Source organism: Myxocyprinus asiaticus, chromosome 36 (genome assembly GCF_019703515.2).
Source record: "Myxocyprinus asiaticus isolate MX2 ecotype Aquarium Trade chromosome 36, UBuf_Myxa_2, whole genome shotgun sequence".
NCBI classification, from domain to species: Eukaryota; Metazoa; Chordata; class Actinopteri; order Cypriniformes; family Catostomidae; genus Myxocyprinus; species Myxocyprinus asiaticus.
Window position 1 is genome coordinate 2,137,562 of NC_059379.1, and position 19,612 is coordinate 2,157,173.

Consider the following 19,612-nt stretch of genomic DNA (forward strand, 5'->3'; position numbering starts at 1 on the left):
ATAAACACTTCATGAATTATTCGCATTGAGGTCTCGGTCTCTTTCCATTGCTAAACTTACTTTACTTCACTAACTACTTGGGCTGGGTAAAATATACAGTATACAGTGGTGTGAAAAAGTGTTTGCCCCCTTCCTGATTTCTTATTTTTTGCATGTTTGTCACACTTAAATGTTTCAGATCATCAAACAAGTTTAAATATTAGTCAAAGATAACACAAGTAAACACAAAATGCAGTTTTTAAATGAAGGTTGTTATTATTAAGGGAAAACAAAATCCAAACCTACATGGCCCTGTGTGAAAAAGTGTTTGCCCCACCTGTTAAAACATAACTTAACTGTGGTTTTTCACACCTGAGTTCAATTTCTCTAGCCACACCCAGGCCTGATTACTGCCACACCTGTTCTCAATCAAGAAATCACTTAAATAGGACCTGCCTGACAAAGTGAAGTAGACCAAAAGATCTTCAAAAGCTAGACATCATGCCGAGATCCAAAGAAATTCAGGAACAAATGAGAAAGAAAGTAATTGAGATCTATCAGTCTGGAAAAGGTTATAAAGCCATTTCTAAAGCTTTGGGACTCCAGAGAACCACAGTGAGAGCCATTATCCACAAATGGCGAAAACATGGAACAGTGGTGAACCTTCCCAGGAGTGGCCGGCCGACCAAAATTACCCCAAGAGTGCAGCGACGACTCATCCAAGAGGTCACAAAAGACCCCACAACAACATCCAAAGAACTGCAGGCCTCACTTGCCTCAGTTAAGGTCAGTGTTCATGACTCCACCATAAGAAAGAGACTGGGCAAAAATGGCCTGCATGGCAGAGTTCCAAGACGAAAACCACTGTTGAGCAAAAAGAACATTAAGGCTTGTCTCATTTTTGCCAGAAAACATCTTGATGATCCCCAAGACTTTCGGGAAAATACTCTGTGGACTGACGAGACAAAAGTTGAACTTTTTGGAAGGTGTGTGTCCCATTACATCTGGCGTAAAAGTAACACCGCATTTCAGCAAAAGAACATCATACCAACAGTAAAATATGGTGGTGGTAGTGTGATGGTCTGGGGCTGTTTTGCTGCTTCAGGTCCTGGAAGACTTGCTGTGATTAAATGGAACCATGAATTCTGCTGTCTACCAAAATATCCTGAAGGAGAATGTCCGGCCATCTGTTCGTGACCTCAAGCTGAAGCGAACTTGGGTTCTGCAGCAGGACATTGATCCAAAACACACCAGCAAGTCCAGCTCTGAATGGCTGAAGAAAAACAAAATGAAGACTTTGGAGTGGCCTAGTCAAAGTCCTGACCTGAATCCTATTGAGATGCTGTGGCATGACCTTAAAGGCAGTTCATGCTCGAAAACCCTCCAATGTGGCTGAATTACAACAATTCTGCAAAGATGAGTGGGCCAAAATTCCTCCACAGCGCTGTAAAAGACTCATTGCAAGTTATCGCAAACGCTTGATTGCAGTTGTTGCTGTTAAGGGTGGCCCAACCAGTTATTAGGTTTAGGGGGCAATCACTTTTTCACACCACTGTATGTGTGTGTGTATAGAGAGAGAGAAATGGTATGTCTGTACAATATATCATTAATATTAATCAAACAACGATAACAAGAAAACCACTCACTGCTCAAAGCTGGAGAACTGTACCAGCCAAGTAGTTTTCATATTACATTTTATTACCTTTTGCAAATTCTGCATGTTTACTTGAAAAGATAGCCTAGAGCTAAAAATTTTAAGCACTGTTTTCTTAACTTGCATCTTTGTTCTAGTGTTGCTCTAGTTCTGTTGTGGTAGTGAAACTGTTATTAGGAATCGACAAATTGCTTTCAAATGCAAGCAAAATGGACATTATAACTGATAGACCTAAATTAATCAGAATTTAATTGAAGCTAACTGGGAAATCTGTATCGATACCTAGCACTACTAACTACTGTAGTTATTATAAGTGAGTAACTAAACCTACACTGTAAAAAAAAAATGCCATTTTATCCAGTTTATGGGGGGTTTGAGTCACAGAAACTACTGAATGTGAATTACTTTGCATCTACATAACATGTTAGACGAGCAGTATTCCCCCAGATGTCGTCCCAACTAGCCTAACAGAGTTGTCTGAATGAACAATGTCATATTGAACAATGTTGCTGAATTGTGAGTTCCCAGCAGGCATTGCAACATGAACAAATTGTGCAGAACAAATTAGGGTTATAGGCTACTTTTTGCTGTTAGTTGACTTTATTTTTGCTGTTTTTGTTACCACTGTTAGTCAGTTGTTGTGTGGTGAAGTTTGGAGCTCATCTGGGGTTTGTTGATTGTCACTGTTGTTGAGGTTTGTGTGTTACAGTGACATGCATAAGTTTGGGCACCCCAAGAGATTTGAGCTCTCAGATAACTTTTACCAAGGTCTCAGACCTTAATTAGCTTGTTAGGGCTATGGCTTGTTCACAGTTATCGTTTGGAAAGGCCAGGTGATGCAAATTTCAAAGCTTTATACATATATATACTCTGACTCCTCAAATCTTGTCCCAATAATCAGCAGCCATGGGCTCCTCTAAGCAGCTGTCTAGTACTCTGAAAATTAAAATAATTGATGCCCACAAAGCAGGAGAAGGCTATAAGAAGATAGCAAAGCGTTTCAGGTAGCCGTTTCCTCAGTTGGTAATGTAATTAAGAAATGGCAGTTAACAGCAACGGTGGAGGTCAAGTTGAGGTCTGGGAGACCAAGAAAACTTTCAGAGAGAACTGCTCGTAGTATTGCTAGAAAGGCAAATCAAAACCCCTGTTTGACTGCAAAAGACCTTAAGGAAGATTAGCAGACTCTGGAGTAGTGGTGCACTGTTCTATGTGCAGCAACACCTGCACAGATATGACCTTCATGGAAGAGTCATGAGACGAAAACCTTTCATTCTCACCACAAATTTCAGCGTCAGAAGTTTGCAAATGAACATCTAAACAAGCCTGATGCATTTTGGAAAAAAGTCCTGCAGACTGATGAAGTTAAAATATAACTTTTTGGCCGCAATGAGCAAAGGTATGTTTGGAGAAAAAAGGGTGCAGAATTTCATGAAAAGAACACCTCTCCAACTGTTTAGCACGGGGGTGGATTGATCATGATTTGGGCTTGTGTTGATGCCAGTGGCACAGGGGAACATTTCACTGGTAGAGGAAAGAATGGATTAAAATAAATACCAGCAAATTCTGGAAGCAAACATCACACCATCTGTAAAAAAAGCTGAAGATGAAAAGAGGATTGCTGCTACTATAGTATAATGATCCTAAACACACCTCAATATCCACAATGGACGACCTCAAGAGGTGCAAGCCGAAGGTTTTGCCATGGCCCTCACAGTCCCCGATCTAAACGTCATCGAAAATCTGTGGATAGACCTCAAAAGAGCAGTGCATGCAAGACGGCCCAAGAATCACAGAACTAGAAGCCTTTTGCAAGGAAGAATGGGCGAAAATCCCCCAAACAAAAATTGAAAGACACTTAGCTGGCTACAAAATGCTTTTACAAGCTGTGATACTTGCCAGGGGTTGTTACTAAATACTGACAATGCAGGGTGCCCAACTTTTGCTTCGGGCCCTTTTCCTTTTTTGTTATTTTGAAACTGTAAAAGATTAATATAAAAAAGTAAAATTGCTTAAAATATGAAGAATGTGTCATCTTTAACTTTTAAGCCTTTTGGAAATCAGGTCATCTTTTGCTTGCTTAGCTGTTCACAGCAACAGAAATTTTGATCAGGGGTGCCCAAACTTTTGCATGCCACTGCAAGGGTTGAGGTCTACTGTGTGTCTAGGTCTTGCCTTGACTAGCAAGACATATCTCTCCTCTGCAGTTAACTTCTGTATAAGTAGTAAAAATGGTGGCAAAATGAAAGTTCTTGTGTTGTGAATTGATAGTTAGTTGAACAAAAGTTTGATGTTCTCTCAACAAGAATTTTTGCATTTAGTAAACAAACAAATTCACATAGACAATAAAAAAGTAATGTTACTATGGACAATTATTAAGACTTAGTGCACAATTTTGCCTTGATTTTTTTTAAAGTTCGCTCAACAATTCTTTTTTACAGTGTAAAGGCCCTGTAAAAACCGTGAATATGTTCTATCATCTGATTAATTGGTTGCATATTTGCAAATGCACATCTTATCACTGTGCCCAAAAATATATTTAATAATGCATTTCAAAGGCATCTTTATTCTTGCAAAGAACTACAGCAAATCATTGGTTAACAGTCTTTTTACTGTCAAACCTACAAAAAGATCTTCCTCTGTGTCTGCTGTACAGTATGTGCACTCCATTAACAGCTTATGGAAGAGGTATTAGGGAGTCCAGTGGGAGTCACCCTGTGGTTTGTGTGGGTCCTAATGCCCCAGTATAGTGACGGGGACACTATACACTTTCGGATGAGACGTTAAACTGAGGTCCTGACTCTCTGTGGTCATTAAAAATCCCAGGGCACCTCTCGTAAAGAGTAGGGGTGTAACCCCAGTGTCCTGGCCAGATTCTCCCCATTGGCCCTTATCTATCATAGCCTCCTAATAATCTCCATCCCTGAATTGGCTACATCACTCCACTCTCTCCTCTCCACCAATAGCTGTGTGGTGGGCATTCTGGCGCACTATGGCTGCCGTTGCATCATCCAGGTGGATGCTGCACACTTGTGGTGGTTGAGGAGATTCCCTCTATACTATGTAAAGTGCTTTGAGTGCCTAGAAAAGCACTATATAAATATAAGGAATTATGAACTCTCTGGAACCGATGTGACCAATAGCAGTGGACCTGTGATTTTAATTGGTTGATTGGATAACATTCATCACCTCAGGCAGTCCCTATAGTGTGTGTGGTTCCATTAGTGGCATATACGAGCATTTGACATCATGTTCTTTAGGTCATTGATTTGAAGCCATTTGCCTGACCCAGTCACATTTTCAGTCTTTTTTGACAATTGGTGTGACACCAGATTGTACCACGGAGATTATACACGTCAATGTTTATAATCCTGCAGGATTTCCAGTGAACTCTTAATCTAATCATTGGGGACCTTTAAGCTTCAGATTTAAACATTTATATTGAGTGTCATTCGACCAATTGGAAACCTTGAACAAAACAGATTAACATTTGTCAACAAATGACAGCACAATCCTAACAACTTGCGCACTATCTCCACCTCCTCTGCTAAACTTTTCTCTCTTTCTGTTGGTCTTTGGACATGCTGGATATCAGACATAAATATCAAAAGTAGACAAAGCTGACTTTGTTCCTACCATTGCTACCCATTCAGGTCTCATCATTCTGGTCATGACAGAGATCTGGATCCGACCTGAGGACACTATCACACCTTCTGCCCTCGCCACCAACTTCACTTCCTCCCACACCCCCCGTCACACTGGGAGGGGTGGAGGAACAGGTGTGCTTATCTCCAATGCATGGAAATTTACTCCCCTATCGTCTCTGTGTGACAATAACTCCTTGGAACTACATGCAATTACTATCACCCATCCTGTTGAAATCCATTTTGTAGTTATATATTGCCTTCCAGGTCAGCTTGGAAACTTCTTGGAGGAGCTGGATGTGTTGCTATCATCCTTCCCTGATGCAACCGGGCCAATTTGGTTGCTTAGGAGACCTGGCTGGAGTCACTCAGTACACCCTGGATTCGAACTTGCGAACTCCAGGGGTGGTAGTCAGCGTCAATACTCGCTGAGCTACCCAGGTCCCACAAAATAAGTCTTTTATAAAAAGAACAAATAAGTTTTATTATTGCATACCAATTTTTGCATACAATATTCCAAGTGCTCACTTTTTAATTAATCAATAGTAGCCTTTTTTATTTTTGCATTTTTTTTTTTTTTACTAAAGACAATGTACAAATTGTACATCAAGAAAGTGAAATATATTTCTGAAATCGTTTCTCCCCATCTTTGAAATTGTGGGGGTTCTGGTTTAAGCCATTTTTTTGTAATCTGTTTCAAAGCTGCTATTCCGATTACCCTATATATATTTTGTTCAGTTTTATTTCTTAAGGACAATGGGGAAAATGTGGTTTTCTGGATGTATTTCTATTGTGCAGTTAAATATTAAATTAACTTGTTAATCACTTCATTCCAATAAGTTGTCAATTTAGAGCACTCATATAGAATTTGACTGTAATGAGCCTTTTTTCTCCACAATTTCTCCAACAATCCCCCTTTACCATGCTATTGTATTTACTTTGAATAACAAAAAAATCTCATTTGTATCTTCCAAGCGCTGGACTGAGTAGTATTGAATGTATTATATGATTGTGATTGTGATGTGGTGCACGGCCGTTGCTGAATCAGCTGATCAGCGGGAGAGTGAGATAAAGGGGAGCCGGAGATGCCAGTTCAAGAGAGACAGATGCATGCGACCACATTGCATGTGTGTCTGTGTTTGTTTCATATTTAAGTTTGAGTTTTGACATTAAAACTTATGTTTACTGTTCAGCCAGTTCCCGCTTCCTCCTTGCCCGTCCTTTTACTGTTACAGTGGTGCCAAAACTCAGGAGGGAGAAAGGATGCGCTGTCGTGGAGTCCTCGCCGCTGCCATCCACCTGGGGTTGGAGGGGTCGCTGCCAGCCGCTGAGAGCTGGAGGAACCGCTGCCGTCTGCCGAAGAAGGGGAGGAGCGTTTCCGTCCACCAGAGGCCGGAGGACTCGCTGCTGTCCACCGGAGGAGGAGCGAGCTGGCGTCTGCCAGAGGGCGGAGGAACGGTTTAGGACTGGGTGATACCGTGTCCGGGAGCCAGTGAGTAAGTTCTTCTCTCTCTCTCTCTCTCTCTCTCCTCTCTCTCTCTCTGTCTCCGCTTGCTATTTCCCTCTCCCCACGCCTCCCCTTGTCTCTTCCCCAGGTTCACAGGAGGCGGGGTGGACCACCGGCTGACAAAACGGCCGGAAGGTCAGCGTCTTCTCTCCAGAGATGGGTGGGGGGGAGTTAGTCAGACCGTTGGCTCCCCGGCCTGAATCGGGCAGAGGAGGAGTGTGACGAGTAGGGTGCACGGCCGGTGCTGAATAAGCTGATCAGCGGGAGAGCGAGATAAAGGGGAGCCTGAGACGCCAGTTCGAAAGAGAGAGATGTACGTGGCCGCGTCTGTGTTTGTTTTATGTTGTTTTAAGTTTGAGATTTGACATTACACAACTTACGTTTACTGTTCAGCCAGTTCCCGCCAGTAAATATCTTCTTACCTGTAAATAATTAAATAAATGTGAATTTTGAAGCTCATCCTTTTTTGCTAGGTTTTAAATTGTATCCATTCCTTTATCAGTGACCAGTTGGTGATATCTTTTCAGACCTCTATTTTCCAAAAACATTAATGTATTATCTATTCTATTTGGCATGAAATCAGGATCTATAGCAATTTCTTGTAAACTAACTATATCTTTCTTAATTTTACTATTTTTCTTTTTTCTAACCAAATTCAAAAGTACTGTTAATACCAACATTATCTATTGATTTAAATTTGTTGCTTTGTTTGGGTTGGAACAGGGATATACTAATAGGTTTCTCCATTTGATACATTTCCATCGTCCTCCATTTCACTTTAGATTCTTCGTTCATCCCAATCTTAAAGTCAGGATGGAAGCCTGAGTTGACAGAGAAAGTTGATGAGCTGCATCATGGTACCAATTAAGCCTGATTGGATTGGTTTGAATTTGTCAACCTGAAACCAATCCTGAAACCCTGAGTTCATTCAGCGACCTTCATGGTACAGGCCTCAGCAGTCGGTTCTCCACACCACAAACCCACAAACACCTGGCAACAACACACAACCTCCTACTGCCCTCTTCCTCACCCCTCTCTGAGGCTGAAGTCTCTAAACTTCTCCTCTCCAGTCATCCCACTACCTAACCCCTTGACCCTGTTCCTTCCAATCTCCTTCAAGCTATTTCTCCTTCAGTCTTATTTGCAATCACACACATTATTAACACATCTCTTCTCACTGGAACCTTCCCCACTACATTTAAGCAGGCTCAGATAACCCCACTACATAAGAAACTCACACTAAATCCTGCACTTTTAGAAAACTACAGACCCGTCTCTCTCCTCCCATTCATAGCGAAAACACTTGAACGAGTCGTGTTCAACCAAGTCTCATCTTTTCTCTCCAAGAACAACCTGCTAGACAGCAACCAGTCTGGCTTAAAAAGCAGACACTCTACAGAAACTGCCCTGCAGTCCGTTAATGAAGCTCTAAGACTGGCAAGAGCTTTATCCAAATCGTCTGTTCTCATACTGATGGATCTGTCTGCTGGATTTGAAACTGTAAACCACCAGATTCTCCTGTCAACCCTCATGGCAAAGGACGTCACAGGAACTGTGCTCCGCTGGATTGAGACGCAGGTAGATCCTTCAGTGGTGTCTAAGTCTCACCAACTAGCTATTGGGGTACCCCAGGGTTCAGTGTTTGGGCCCCTTCTCTTCTCTACACATGTCATCTCTGGGATCTGTCATTCAGGCACATGGTTTTTCCTACCATTGCTACGCTGATGACACACAACTCTACCTCTCATTCCAGCATGATGATCCTACGTTAGCTGCACTGATTTCAGCCTTCCTGGCAGACATCTTGTGTTGGATGAAAGAACATCACCTCCAACTCAGCCTCGCTAAAACCGAGCTTCTTGTGATTCTAGAGAGCGAAGCAGTTCACTTTAGTGCACTGTTTTCTTCTTAATTAATAAAATAAAAAAGTCTCTCATCCTCCTTGTTAGGGGTTCCTCTCTAAACAGTTCTGAAACTTGTATTACAGCACTTGTGTTACTAATGCCTCCTTAGGATGATTCGCTTCTGTTGTTCTCCTCATTTGTAAGTCACTTCGGATACAAGCGTCTGCTAAATGAATAAATGTACAGTAAATGTATAAACAAATCCTCTCAGATCAGTCTTTAGTAACTGTACGGATATTGCCTTTTTTTATGGCAGCACAGATGAATTCAAATGCACAATGCTAGACCAAGTCTTGCCATATGGAGAAGATGTTTCAAGAGCTACATCTTTGTAACTATTGTGTCAAAAGTCCAATATACAAATTGTTTTTTCCAGCAGTGATTTTGTTTGTTGGTTTCAAATGCCTCAAATAATTCTATCCACACTCAAATTTCAGCATCATCATATTTTTGTAATAGCTGTTGAGAGGATTATTACAAAACCTGTCAAACAAATCAAACAAAACAAATAAAGAATTATATTTTGCACATAGAAAATAGTCTATTTTAATAGTCTATAGAAGTCTATAAAAATTATATATTTGTAACAAGGTTAAAATGGGAAAGGAGGAGGCGGGAACCGGCTGAATGATCAAAATAATATTTAATGAAACAAAAAGACACACAACACAACGCACACAGCTGCGTGTGGCTCTCTCTCTATCGAACTGCCGCATCCCACTGCACTTATCCCTCTCCTCGGCTGATTAGCCCGATTGGGGCCCCACCCTCCACCTCGTTACACTCCTCCCTCCTTTGCCTCAGGCCGGGGAACCCCCGGCATGACCTACATCTCCCCTTTCCTCCTGCCCTTTTGGCCCCACCTGCCGGCAGGCTTTTCCCCACCTCTCTAGAGCTGGGGAGAGGGACAAGAGGAGGGAAAAAAAAAAAAAAAAGAGGAGAGGGAAAGGGCAAGGCGGAGCGACAGTGAGAGAGAGAGAGAGAGAGAGAGAGAAAAACTTGCTCGCCGTTTCCCAGACACGCTGTCGCCTGGTCCTCGATCACTCCTCAACCCTCTGGTGGACGACAGCCGCTTCTCCCCGGGTGGACCGGAGCAAGTCCTCCGACCCCTGGTGGATGGAACGCCCCTCCACGTTTTGGCAGCCGGTAGGGAGCCCCACCGCCCCTGGCAGCGGCTCCACCGCTCCAGGCAGCCGGCAGCGAGCCCCTCCTCCCCTTGCGGACGGCGGCCGTTCCTCCACGTCCAGGTGGCCGGCAGCGACTCCTCCGTCCCCTGGCGGATGGCCGCAGCTGCTCCTTTGGACGGATGGCAGTTGCGAGGACTCCACGACAGCACATCCCTCCTCCTTCCCGGGCTTTGGCACCAATGGTTAAAATGCGAAAGGAGGAGGCGGGAACCGGATGAAAGACCAGTGCATTATTATAAGTGTAGTTAATGTATACCGTAAGTGTGTAAATAATGATGTGTATGGATTATCTAGAGCAGAAAAAATTGAATTATCAAAGGTAACAGCACATATAGTGTTAAGGGTTACACATTACACAGCAAAAGAGTCAATAATGGAAAATCAAACATTTTAGCCTGTGTTGTAAACATTGTGAATATCGTATTGTATTTATTCTGGGCTTTGTGGACTTTGCTTTTTAAAACACCACCAAATCAAATTGTAAAGTATCTTTAAATGACCCTGACAACAGAAAGAACTCTAATTTAAACATTGTGAGCAGTACTTCATGTCCAGCTTTATCCAATAAGGAAATAAATGATAATATAATAAATGCATCAAATTCAATCATTGGTATGGGGTGCAACATGTCCAGGAACTCTTTAAATATATCAAGATTTACATTTATGCATTTTGGCAAACACTTCTATCCAAAGTGATTTACAGTGCACTTATTACAGGGACAATCCCTCTGGAGCAACCTGGAGTAAAGTGCCTTGCTCAAGGACACAATGGTGATGGCTGAGGGGATCGAACCAGCAACCTTCTGCTTACCAGTTCAGTGCTTCATATTCAGCTTCAGATTCTTAAACTTCAACTTTAACATTGAAGTTTAGGTATAAGGAAAAGTGAATATCTTTTTGTTGTGCTTTTTAAGGGTTCTTCTAAGTTTTTAAGAATTTTTACTTTAAAAGTTTGATTTACTTTAAGTGGCACTGGTCATAAAAACTGCATATATTATTAATGTTTTTATAATATAAGAAAATGTTTTAAATTGTTTTAATGAAGTATTGAACACTGCATTTACTCTTAAAATACCCCATTTGAACAGTAAATATAAACATGATTGTTGCTCAGGATCAACTTCTTTCCATGACCTTGTTTTCTATGTTATACTGTCACAAAAACATATAATAAAAAGAACGTAATATGAACTGTCTCTTATTTGGATACACCGTAATGTTCAGATATTGTCATATATCTGTAAATTTGCAGTGTATTTCTATTGAGGTGGCTAAAAAAAAAGTAGAGAATTACGAGAAAAGCATATGAAAACAATAAAAGAAAAATAATCAAATAAAAATAAATAATTATGACGCATTCAAAAACTGTTATCAGCAAATAGACAACTTTCCCAGTGAACGCCCAGGTGAGTTACATTAGAAGCCCCGCCCTTCTTTCTGTTCCCCACTAGTTTAACTGGTTTGATTGGCAGCTGCAAGCCCCGCCCTTTTCCTAGTTTCCCCTCACGTTCAAGCGGTTTGATTGACAGGTGGAAGCCCCGCCCCCGCCTCCATTCTCCTCCCGCTGCAGCGTTTGATTGGCAGTTGGTAGCAGCTGCGGAGTTGTAGAGTCATGGCGGAGCTACGCTGCGATTTAGAAGATCATTGGAGTTGAGGCGATACTTTGCGATGGATTCTCAAACTTAAAATGACCGAAAGCGCGTTAGAGTTACGGGCGCCGTTAGGCCACCTTCAAACCGTCTGAAACAGAAAACTGGCAAAGATGTGAGACCTCACGAAGCCGAAGAAAAAGTCTCGCGAAAGTCTATACAAATATGGCTTCTTGTTTCTTTCAATTTCGCGCGAAAAACTCTCTGACAGGAACGTTTCCAGAGCTTTCTGTGGTTCTGTTGTAGAGGACTGGCCGGGCGCGATGGATCCGAAGCACAAAGAGTTGCTGGAGCAGTCCGAGCAGAAGTTGTCGGAGTCCGTCACAGATGTGGATCGGCTGCTGGAGCTGCTGGCCCAGTCCGGCAGTCTGAGCCCGGCCGAGCGCAACGAGCTGGACAAGAACTGCTCCAGCAGCGCCGACAAAGTCCATCTGCTCCTCAAGATGCTAGTGGAAAACAAGGAAATCGATCATTTCCAGGAGCTGTGCTGGGCTCTGGAGAAAACTCAGCCGCTGCTGCTCAACTCTCTGCTGCCTGTGGACCACCACAACACGGGTAAAACATCCTCAAGGGTTCGGCGAAACTTTCAGAACATTCCAGTGAAGTTATTAGTTTGAGTGTGATGTAGTTGGTTGTCACTATTAATGTGCAATATATTAAGCTCAATCGACAATATGTTTGGCATCGTGTTGATTCCCACTGAAAATGATTTCCACTCGTCCCTCATTTATTAAAAACAAACCAAATTGCGTCTACAGTAAAGGCTATTACAGTGGAAGTGTGAGCTGTTCATCTGACATGTATTCTTTATAGTAAACATTAGCCAGTGGTGAGGCTGCTGAGCGTAACATGATCGTACTGTAAATGTGTTACAGATGTTTTCTGCAGCCAAAGAAACTCATCAGACACGCAGGGATTTAGCTGAAAGCCAGAAAATAATGCAGCTTAAAGCTGGATCACATAACGTTACTTAGAAAGCCATTAAGTAAATGCAGTCTGCCTGAACGACACAGAAATGCAGGTTTGCTTTAATACTATGGCACCAGTGCAAGTGCAACCATTCAGACTGGGGAAACTAGACCAGACATAGTGAAATGTACAGGCATTTAGAGTCTGGTCTGTTAAATGGAGCATTGCTGATCAATTAGACAACTTAGAGATGTGTGATGGTCGTCAATACAAACCTCAAGCGGGGGTGTGTTCAGTTTGAATCATCACATGGTTTCTGATGTGTCTCATAGCTGGGGGTTGTTTTCAGTAACGCCTCGATAAAAAAAATAGGGTCCTGAATGATTGTGTCCATAGCAGGCCTGGCCATAGGACCCTCCAGGTGGGCCGAACAGTTGGAGGGGTGGGTGTAGGTGTAGTTCTTAAGGTGGGCCAAGTTCATGATTGGGTGGGCCAGGCTCACCCAGTCCCCCACTGTGGAGCCGGGCCTGGTCCATAGTAGGCCGGTGTTCTGACAATCTGCTACCTGCTCAGGATGTGCTACTAGCAGTAAAAACAGTGATATGTAAAGTTAAAACATGGGTAGCACTGTCGGGAGGCACGTACTACATGTACTACAACAGCATGAAATGTGTTAAAACCTAGGTAGCACATCTTGTCAGGCAGATAATACCAATCAGGATGTGCTACCAGGATAATTATGAGATAGTGTTATATGGTGTGAGGCTGTACTAAGCCCTAACCCCAACCCTAAAACCATCCGAATATAGTGTTGGTAGCACATCCTGATAGGTAGCATATATTTTCAGGACACCGGCTGTCTGCCTCTCTTACAGTAAACCCCACTGGAACGCAACATTAGGCTCCTGAAAGTAAAATTACCATGTTATTTCGTAATAGAGAGTAAGCAATACTGTAGACATACTGTGAACACTGAGGTTAAGAGATGATATGCTTCATAAGAGATGAGAAGCCACAAATTGTTAAAAATATGTGTACATTTTTTAAAGCTTGTTTTTAATAAGACATTTTCCTAGTGAAGAGCTACATTACCCATTTGGTGATTCTCAAGAAAATCAGAAGAAACAAATAAGAAATTATATATATTATATCATTTCTGGCCCTTAAAAATAGACTTCATATATATATATATATGAAGTCTATTTTTAAGGGCCACTAAAGGGATAATTCACCCAAAAATGAAATTCTCTCATCATTTACTCACCCTCATGATATCCCAGGTGTGTATGACTTACTTTCTTCACCAGAACATAAATGAAGAAAATTTGAAAAATGCAAGTGAATGGTGATCCGACATTTGAAGCTCCAAAAAGAACAGACAGTCAGCATAAACGTCATCCATGCGACTACAGCTGTTAAGTGAATGTCTTCTGAAGTGACAATTATTTTGGTGCGAAAAAGATCAATATTTTAGTACTTATTTAAACTCTACATCATCCTTCTGGTCAGCAGTGGTATGCACGTGTGACGTAATCGCATTGGCACGTGAGACACGCGAGAATTAAGGCACGTGTGAGTTTTTGACGGTGAGATTACTGTATTTACATAACAGCACGGATGCAAAAAATGCATATCATATCACGACTGAACGTCTTAGTGGATGTATTTCTGGCGGGTAGTGTTGTCAAAAGTTCCAATACTTCGGTACCAAGTCGGTACTAAAATAAAAAAGATGTAATGATACTACTGATTCTACATTACTGGTAGTACTGAGCACCAACTTAATCCGGTACCCGCACACTGTCTTACTGACACACGACTGCTTTCAAATGCTCAAATGGTTATTTGAGCGTGTGCTCTGTTGCTCCTTTTACACTAAAATGCACAACTAATCAAATTAAAATTGTGATATGTCCTAGTGTGATTATTAAACCATGAAATTCTGCAATCTTAGGCTGGATGAGCTGCATGAGCTTTAAATGAATGTGTGAAGCTGACCGCTCATACACTGGAAACTCTACAGACTATGAGAATCATTCACGTTGCATGAGAGATGACAGAGCAGAGCACTAATCCACTCTGAAGCGTTATTTGTATATAATTATATGCAGCATTTGCGGTTTAATGATCACACTGGGCCATATAGCGAACTGTTTATCCGGAGAAGTTTAACTTCCATCAAAAATACACGTTAAAATAAAAGCACGATTCATAATAAAAGCGAAACGCCTGAAATTGAAGAAATTGCAACAGAAATATATTATAATAATTGTATAGTAAAATGTAATCCTCACTGTAGAAATAATAATAATAATGATTAATGAATAATGATTGTAATAATAATAATAATAATAAAAAAATAAGCAATATGTCACAAGCAAGAGTGCTTTTGTACTGAATAAAAGCTTGTTAAAAAATGCAATGGTATGTTGACAAGTAATTGTTCTATTTTTTATTTGTTAAAAGTTTAAGGAAACATTTTTGTTAAGACACCGTTTTGATAATGAAATGAAACTTTAAAACATGGAATTATGGAAAAATAATAAAACAGATTTCAGTAGGGCCCTGCTTAAAAACAAAAGTGTTAGAAACACTTGAAGGAAACATGCATATCTTTTAATTTATTATATACATTGAAATGTAACTTTAAATAGGCTAAAGGAGTGTGTTCAATAGCACATTATCATATTAGCTAATTGTTTCTTTGGTATCGAAATTGGTATTGAAAATGTGTAATTGCAAGATTATTGTAGGTGCGCAACATGTAGGATAGTTCAAGGCATTTAATAGTTTTTTTCTTCTGCGACAGTTTATTAAAACGATTCGTTATCTGCCAACATAAAGAATCGGCAACAGACTCCAGTCTATAAAAATACTGTCCACAACACCTTACAAATAAACCTGTGGACTACGCATAATAATGTGAGCATTGCTCACAGCAAGCAATTTAAAGTCCGAAAATGACTAAAATGTACATTTATTGTTGAACGCGATGAATTTGTACAGAAGCAATGCTTTAAATAATGAGGACGAAAAGACGCAACTTTTCAAAGTTTACTCACTGATAATAACTACAAGCAATGCACTGAGCGCTGTCCGTGTGCTGAAAATGTTTTTTACATTTAGGCTACAAAATCTTATAATGCTTTTTTATTATATATTTATTCATTATATTATTCTTGCCATGTCTAAATAAAGCATTTCATGGTTATTAATCATGGATTCTTTTTTTTTTTTGGGGGGGGGGGATTTTTTCCCTCCTTTTTCTCCCAGTTTGGAATGCCCAATTCCCAATGAGCTTTTAAGTCCTTGTAGTGGCGTAGTGATTCGCCTCAATCCGGGTGGCGAAGGACGAATCCCAGTTGCCTCCACATCTGAGACCGTCAACCTGTGCATCTTATCACGTGGCTTGTTTAGCGCGTTGCCATGGTGACATCCGCCATCCACCGCGGCATCCACGCTCAGCTCCCCACGCGCCCCACCGAGAACGAACCACGTTATAGCGGCCACGAGGAGGTTACCCCATGTGACTCTACCCACCCTAGCAACCGGGCCAATTTGGTTGCTTAGGAGACCTGGCTGGAGTCGCTCAGCACACCCTGGATTCGAACTAGCGAACTCCAGGGGTGGTAGCCAGCGTCTTACCATTGAGCTACCCAGGCCCCACTTATTAACCATGGATTCTAAATTCTTGAGGTTAAATTAACCCTGACATTTTTCTTTTTTTGGGGGGTGGATTTTCCCTTTTTCTCCCCAATTTGGAATGCCCAATTCCCAATGTGCTCTAAGTCCTCGTGGTGGCGTAGTGACTCGCCTCAATCCGAGTGGCGGAGGACGAATCTCAGTTGTCTCCGCGTCTGAGACCGTCAATCCGTGCATCTTATCACGTAGCTTGTTGAATGTCAGACCTAGCACGTGTGGAGGCTTCACGCTATTCTCCGCGGCATCCATGCACAACTCACCATGCGCCCCACTGATAGCGAGAACCACACAATATAGCGACCACGAGGAGGTTAACCGAACGTGACTCTACCCACCCTAGCAACCGGGCCAACTGGTTGCTTAGGAAGCCTGACTGGAAACCCTGACATTTTTAATTGCAGTTAATAGTGAAACCATATAATCGTGGCATCCCTACTTGCGACACACACGGAAGAGCAGCGCTGTTTACAAGTGAGAAGGAGGAACGCTGTACAGAAGCTTAGTTGGTTTTGGTTTAGATCTGTTGGATTATAGTTCAAAAAGTAATTTAATATTGATTTTTTTTTTTTCCACACTAAAAACGATCGTATCACTTTAGAAGACATTAAATTAACAGCTGGACTCGTATGGATGACGTTTATGCTGACTGTCTGTGATTTTTTTTTTGGAGCTTCAAAAGAGAAATCTCCATTCACTTGCATTTTAAGGACCTACTGAGCTGAGATATTTTTCTATTTTTCTTCAAATGTGTTCTGCAGAAGAAAGAGAGTCATACACACCTGGGATATCATGAGGGTGAGTAAATAATGAGAATTTCCATTTTTGGGTGAACTAACCCTTTAAGAATTTTTTTACATTGTGACATTGTCATGACAGTTATGCTCATTTTAGCCCTGAATTAGGGCTGGGTGATATATCGAATATTAACGATATAATCAAGATCAGTTTTCTGACGATGTAAAATTGACCCAATATCGTGAATATCGCTGTGTGCTTTCATTTGGCCATTAAGTTTCATAAAGAGCGCATCAGTAGACTCATTTCACGATCCTTCAGGGCTGCACGATTAATCAAAATATCATCAAAATGGCGAGTTGGTCATATGTGATTATTAATCCACAAAAGGCTGTGATTTAAAGACAGATAAACATGGTCTGTGTGTGATTCAGAACAAATGTGGCACTGCGCTGATCTGTGTGCACATGCATGGCGGCGCTCTCAGATCAGTTCACGTGCATTGTGAAATCAAAGTAATGCATGTTCAAGCATTTGCACAATTCCATTAGTAACCACTACAAGTTATATACAAATCTACAAACACGGCACAGAATAACAGAAAAGGAGATTACAGCGTTTCAGGAAATGCAGAACATTGTAAACTGTCAAATACACATCGCCTTTTCTGTGTCACAATAAAAGCCCCTTGTGAAGTTGAAGTAAATACTGCAGCACTTTCGGTGTCAAAATAAAAGTCCTCAGGTGAAGATGAAGTAAACAGGACAGAAATATATTACTTTTGTAAAATGCTAGAATGTAAATCTAATAATGATAATTCAGCATTATATTATAATCATCAGCCTGACGTGTCCCATAGTAATAATTTAGTATTATGCGATGTTCAACTGGGGTTTCAAAAATAAGTAGCTTTGCACAGTAAAAACATTTGAAGGTAAATAATGCTTTTTATTAAGCTACTATGTGTCATTGTGAATGAAATATAAAGTGCATATCAATGAAAATGATTGAATTTCATTCTCCCTTGTGTTTATTTATATTTAATGAAAAACTAATTATTCGATTTTTTTTTAATGTCTTGAAAATATTAAATCTACTTGGCTACAGTGGCTGTTTGGATGAAATGATGGTTCCTCTGATTAAAAAAACAAACAAACACTTTTGAGCCATTTTAGAGCAAATAAGAGAGATATATCGAATATCGTCAATAGGCTGAAAAATAGAGACAAATATCGGCCAGCCCTACCCTCAATCCTCAATTTCTTATTTAAATTGTAAAGTATTTCTAATTCACTGTAGTACTTCCATGGTACTGCCTTTCATTTTCACTGATTTAAATATTTATTTTTTTTTAAATGCGTTGGATGCGTTGGGATAATGAGATTTGGGGGGTAAAATATGCTTGAGTGTCCTAAAAATAATGTCACAATGCTATGTTGTGGTTCGTTTTGGAGCTGGTTGGTCTGGTTCATGGCTTAAAACTAATTTTATTTTAAATGCCTTTGTAGAAAATGAATCGAAAAGATACTTCCGGAACCAATGGCACTAAAAAAAGTGAGCGGTCAACATTGCGCTTTATTGACAAAAGCGTTTAGGAACCCAAACGTGTCACTTTGATTTGGAGTGCAGAAACTTTGCCCTTGAGTTGTGGACTCAGCATGCTGTACATAAAGACTGTACTTTTTCTTCAGGCATATAGCACACAGCTAAAGTTGACCTTGTAATGAAGCCCCTTGTGGAAGGCTGAGTTTAGAGTTTTGGAGAGAGGAGCTATCATGACTCGGTCCAGTTGGTGATGTGGAGGGGGCAGTTTCTCAGGACTGAAACTAATGAAGGGCACAGAGATTCAACAGCGTGCAGCCTGGCACACACAGAGAGAGTTCAACAGACTGAGCGCCTGACTCTGACACATCCAATTTTCTGTTTGGTTTACAGCTGTGTGTGTGTCTGAATTAAATAGAAGTCCAGTTTATGGTGTCTAATGTGCCAAGCTTCATGCACTCTTTAAATTCAGACTCATAGAACTCTATTTTGAAACACTTGTCGGAGTCGGTAAGATTCAGACTCATAGAATTGAACTTTGAATCACTCATCTGAGTCAGGTAAGATTCAGACTCATAGAATTGAACTTTGAATCACTCATCTGAGTCAGGTTAGATTCAGACTCATAGAACTGAACTTTGAATCACTCCTCTGAGTCAGGTTAGATTTAGACTCAGAACTGAGCTTTGAATCACTCTTCTGAGTCAGGTTAGATTCAGACTCATAGAACTGAACTTTTAATCACTCCTCTGAGTCAGGTTAGATTTAGACTCAGAACTGAGCTTTGAATCACTCATCTGAGTCAGGTTAGATTCAGACTCAGAACTGAGCTTTGAATCACTCATCTGAGTCAGGTTTGATTCAGACTCCTAGAACTAAACTTTGAATCACTCATCTGAGTCAGGTTTGATTCAGACTCATAGAATTGAACTTTGAATCACTCATCTGAGTCAGGTAAGATTCAGACTCATAGAATTGAACTTTGAATCACTCATCTGAGTCAGGTAAGATTCAGACTCATAGAACTGAACTTTGAATCACTCATCTGAGTCAGGTTAGATTCAGACTCATAGAACTGAACTTTGAATCACTCATCTGAGTCAGGTTAGATTCAGACTCATGGAACTGAACTTTGAATCACTCATCTGAGTCAGGTTAGATTCAGACTCATAGAACTGAACTTTGAATCACTCATCTGAGT

General features: G+C 40.9%; 1 protein-coding gene across 2 annotated transcripts in view; it reads left to right on the plus strand.

Moving 5' to 3' along the window:
• The first annotated feature begins 11,463 nt into the window (after positions 1-11,463).
• LOC127426640 (disks large homolog 5-like) overlaps positions 11,464-19,612 on the plus strand; it is a 63,554-nt gene continuing 55,405 nt past the window's right edge. For both annotated transcript variants that reach the window (XM_051673572.1, XM_051673573.1), the window contains exon 1: positions 11,464-12,078. In XM_051673572.1, the coding sequence (XP_051529532.1) occupies positions 11,787-12,078 (292 nt within the window). In that variant the 5' untranslated portion in view covers positions 11,464-11,786. The remainder of the gene's footprint in view (positions 12,079-19,612) is intronic.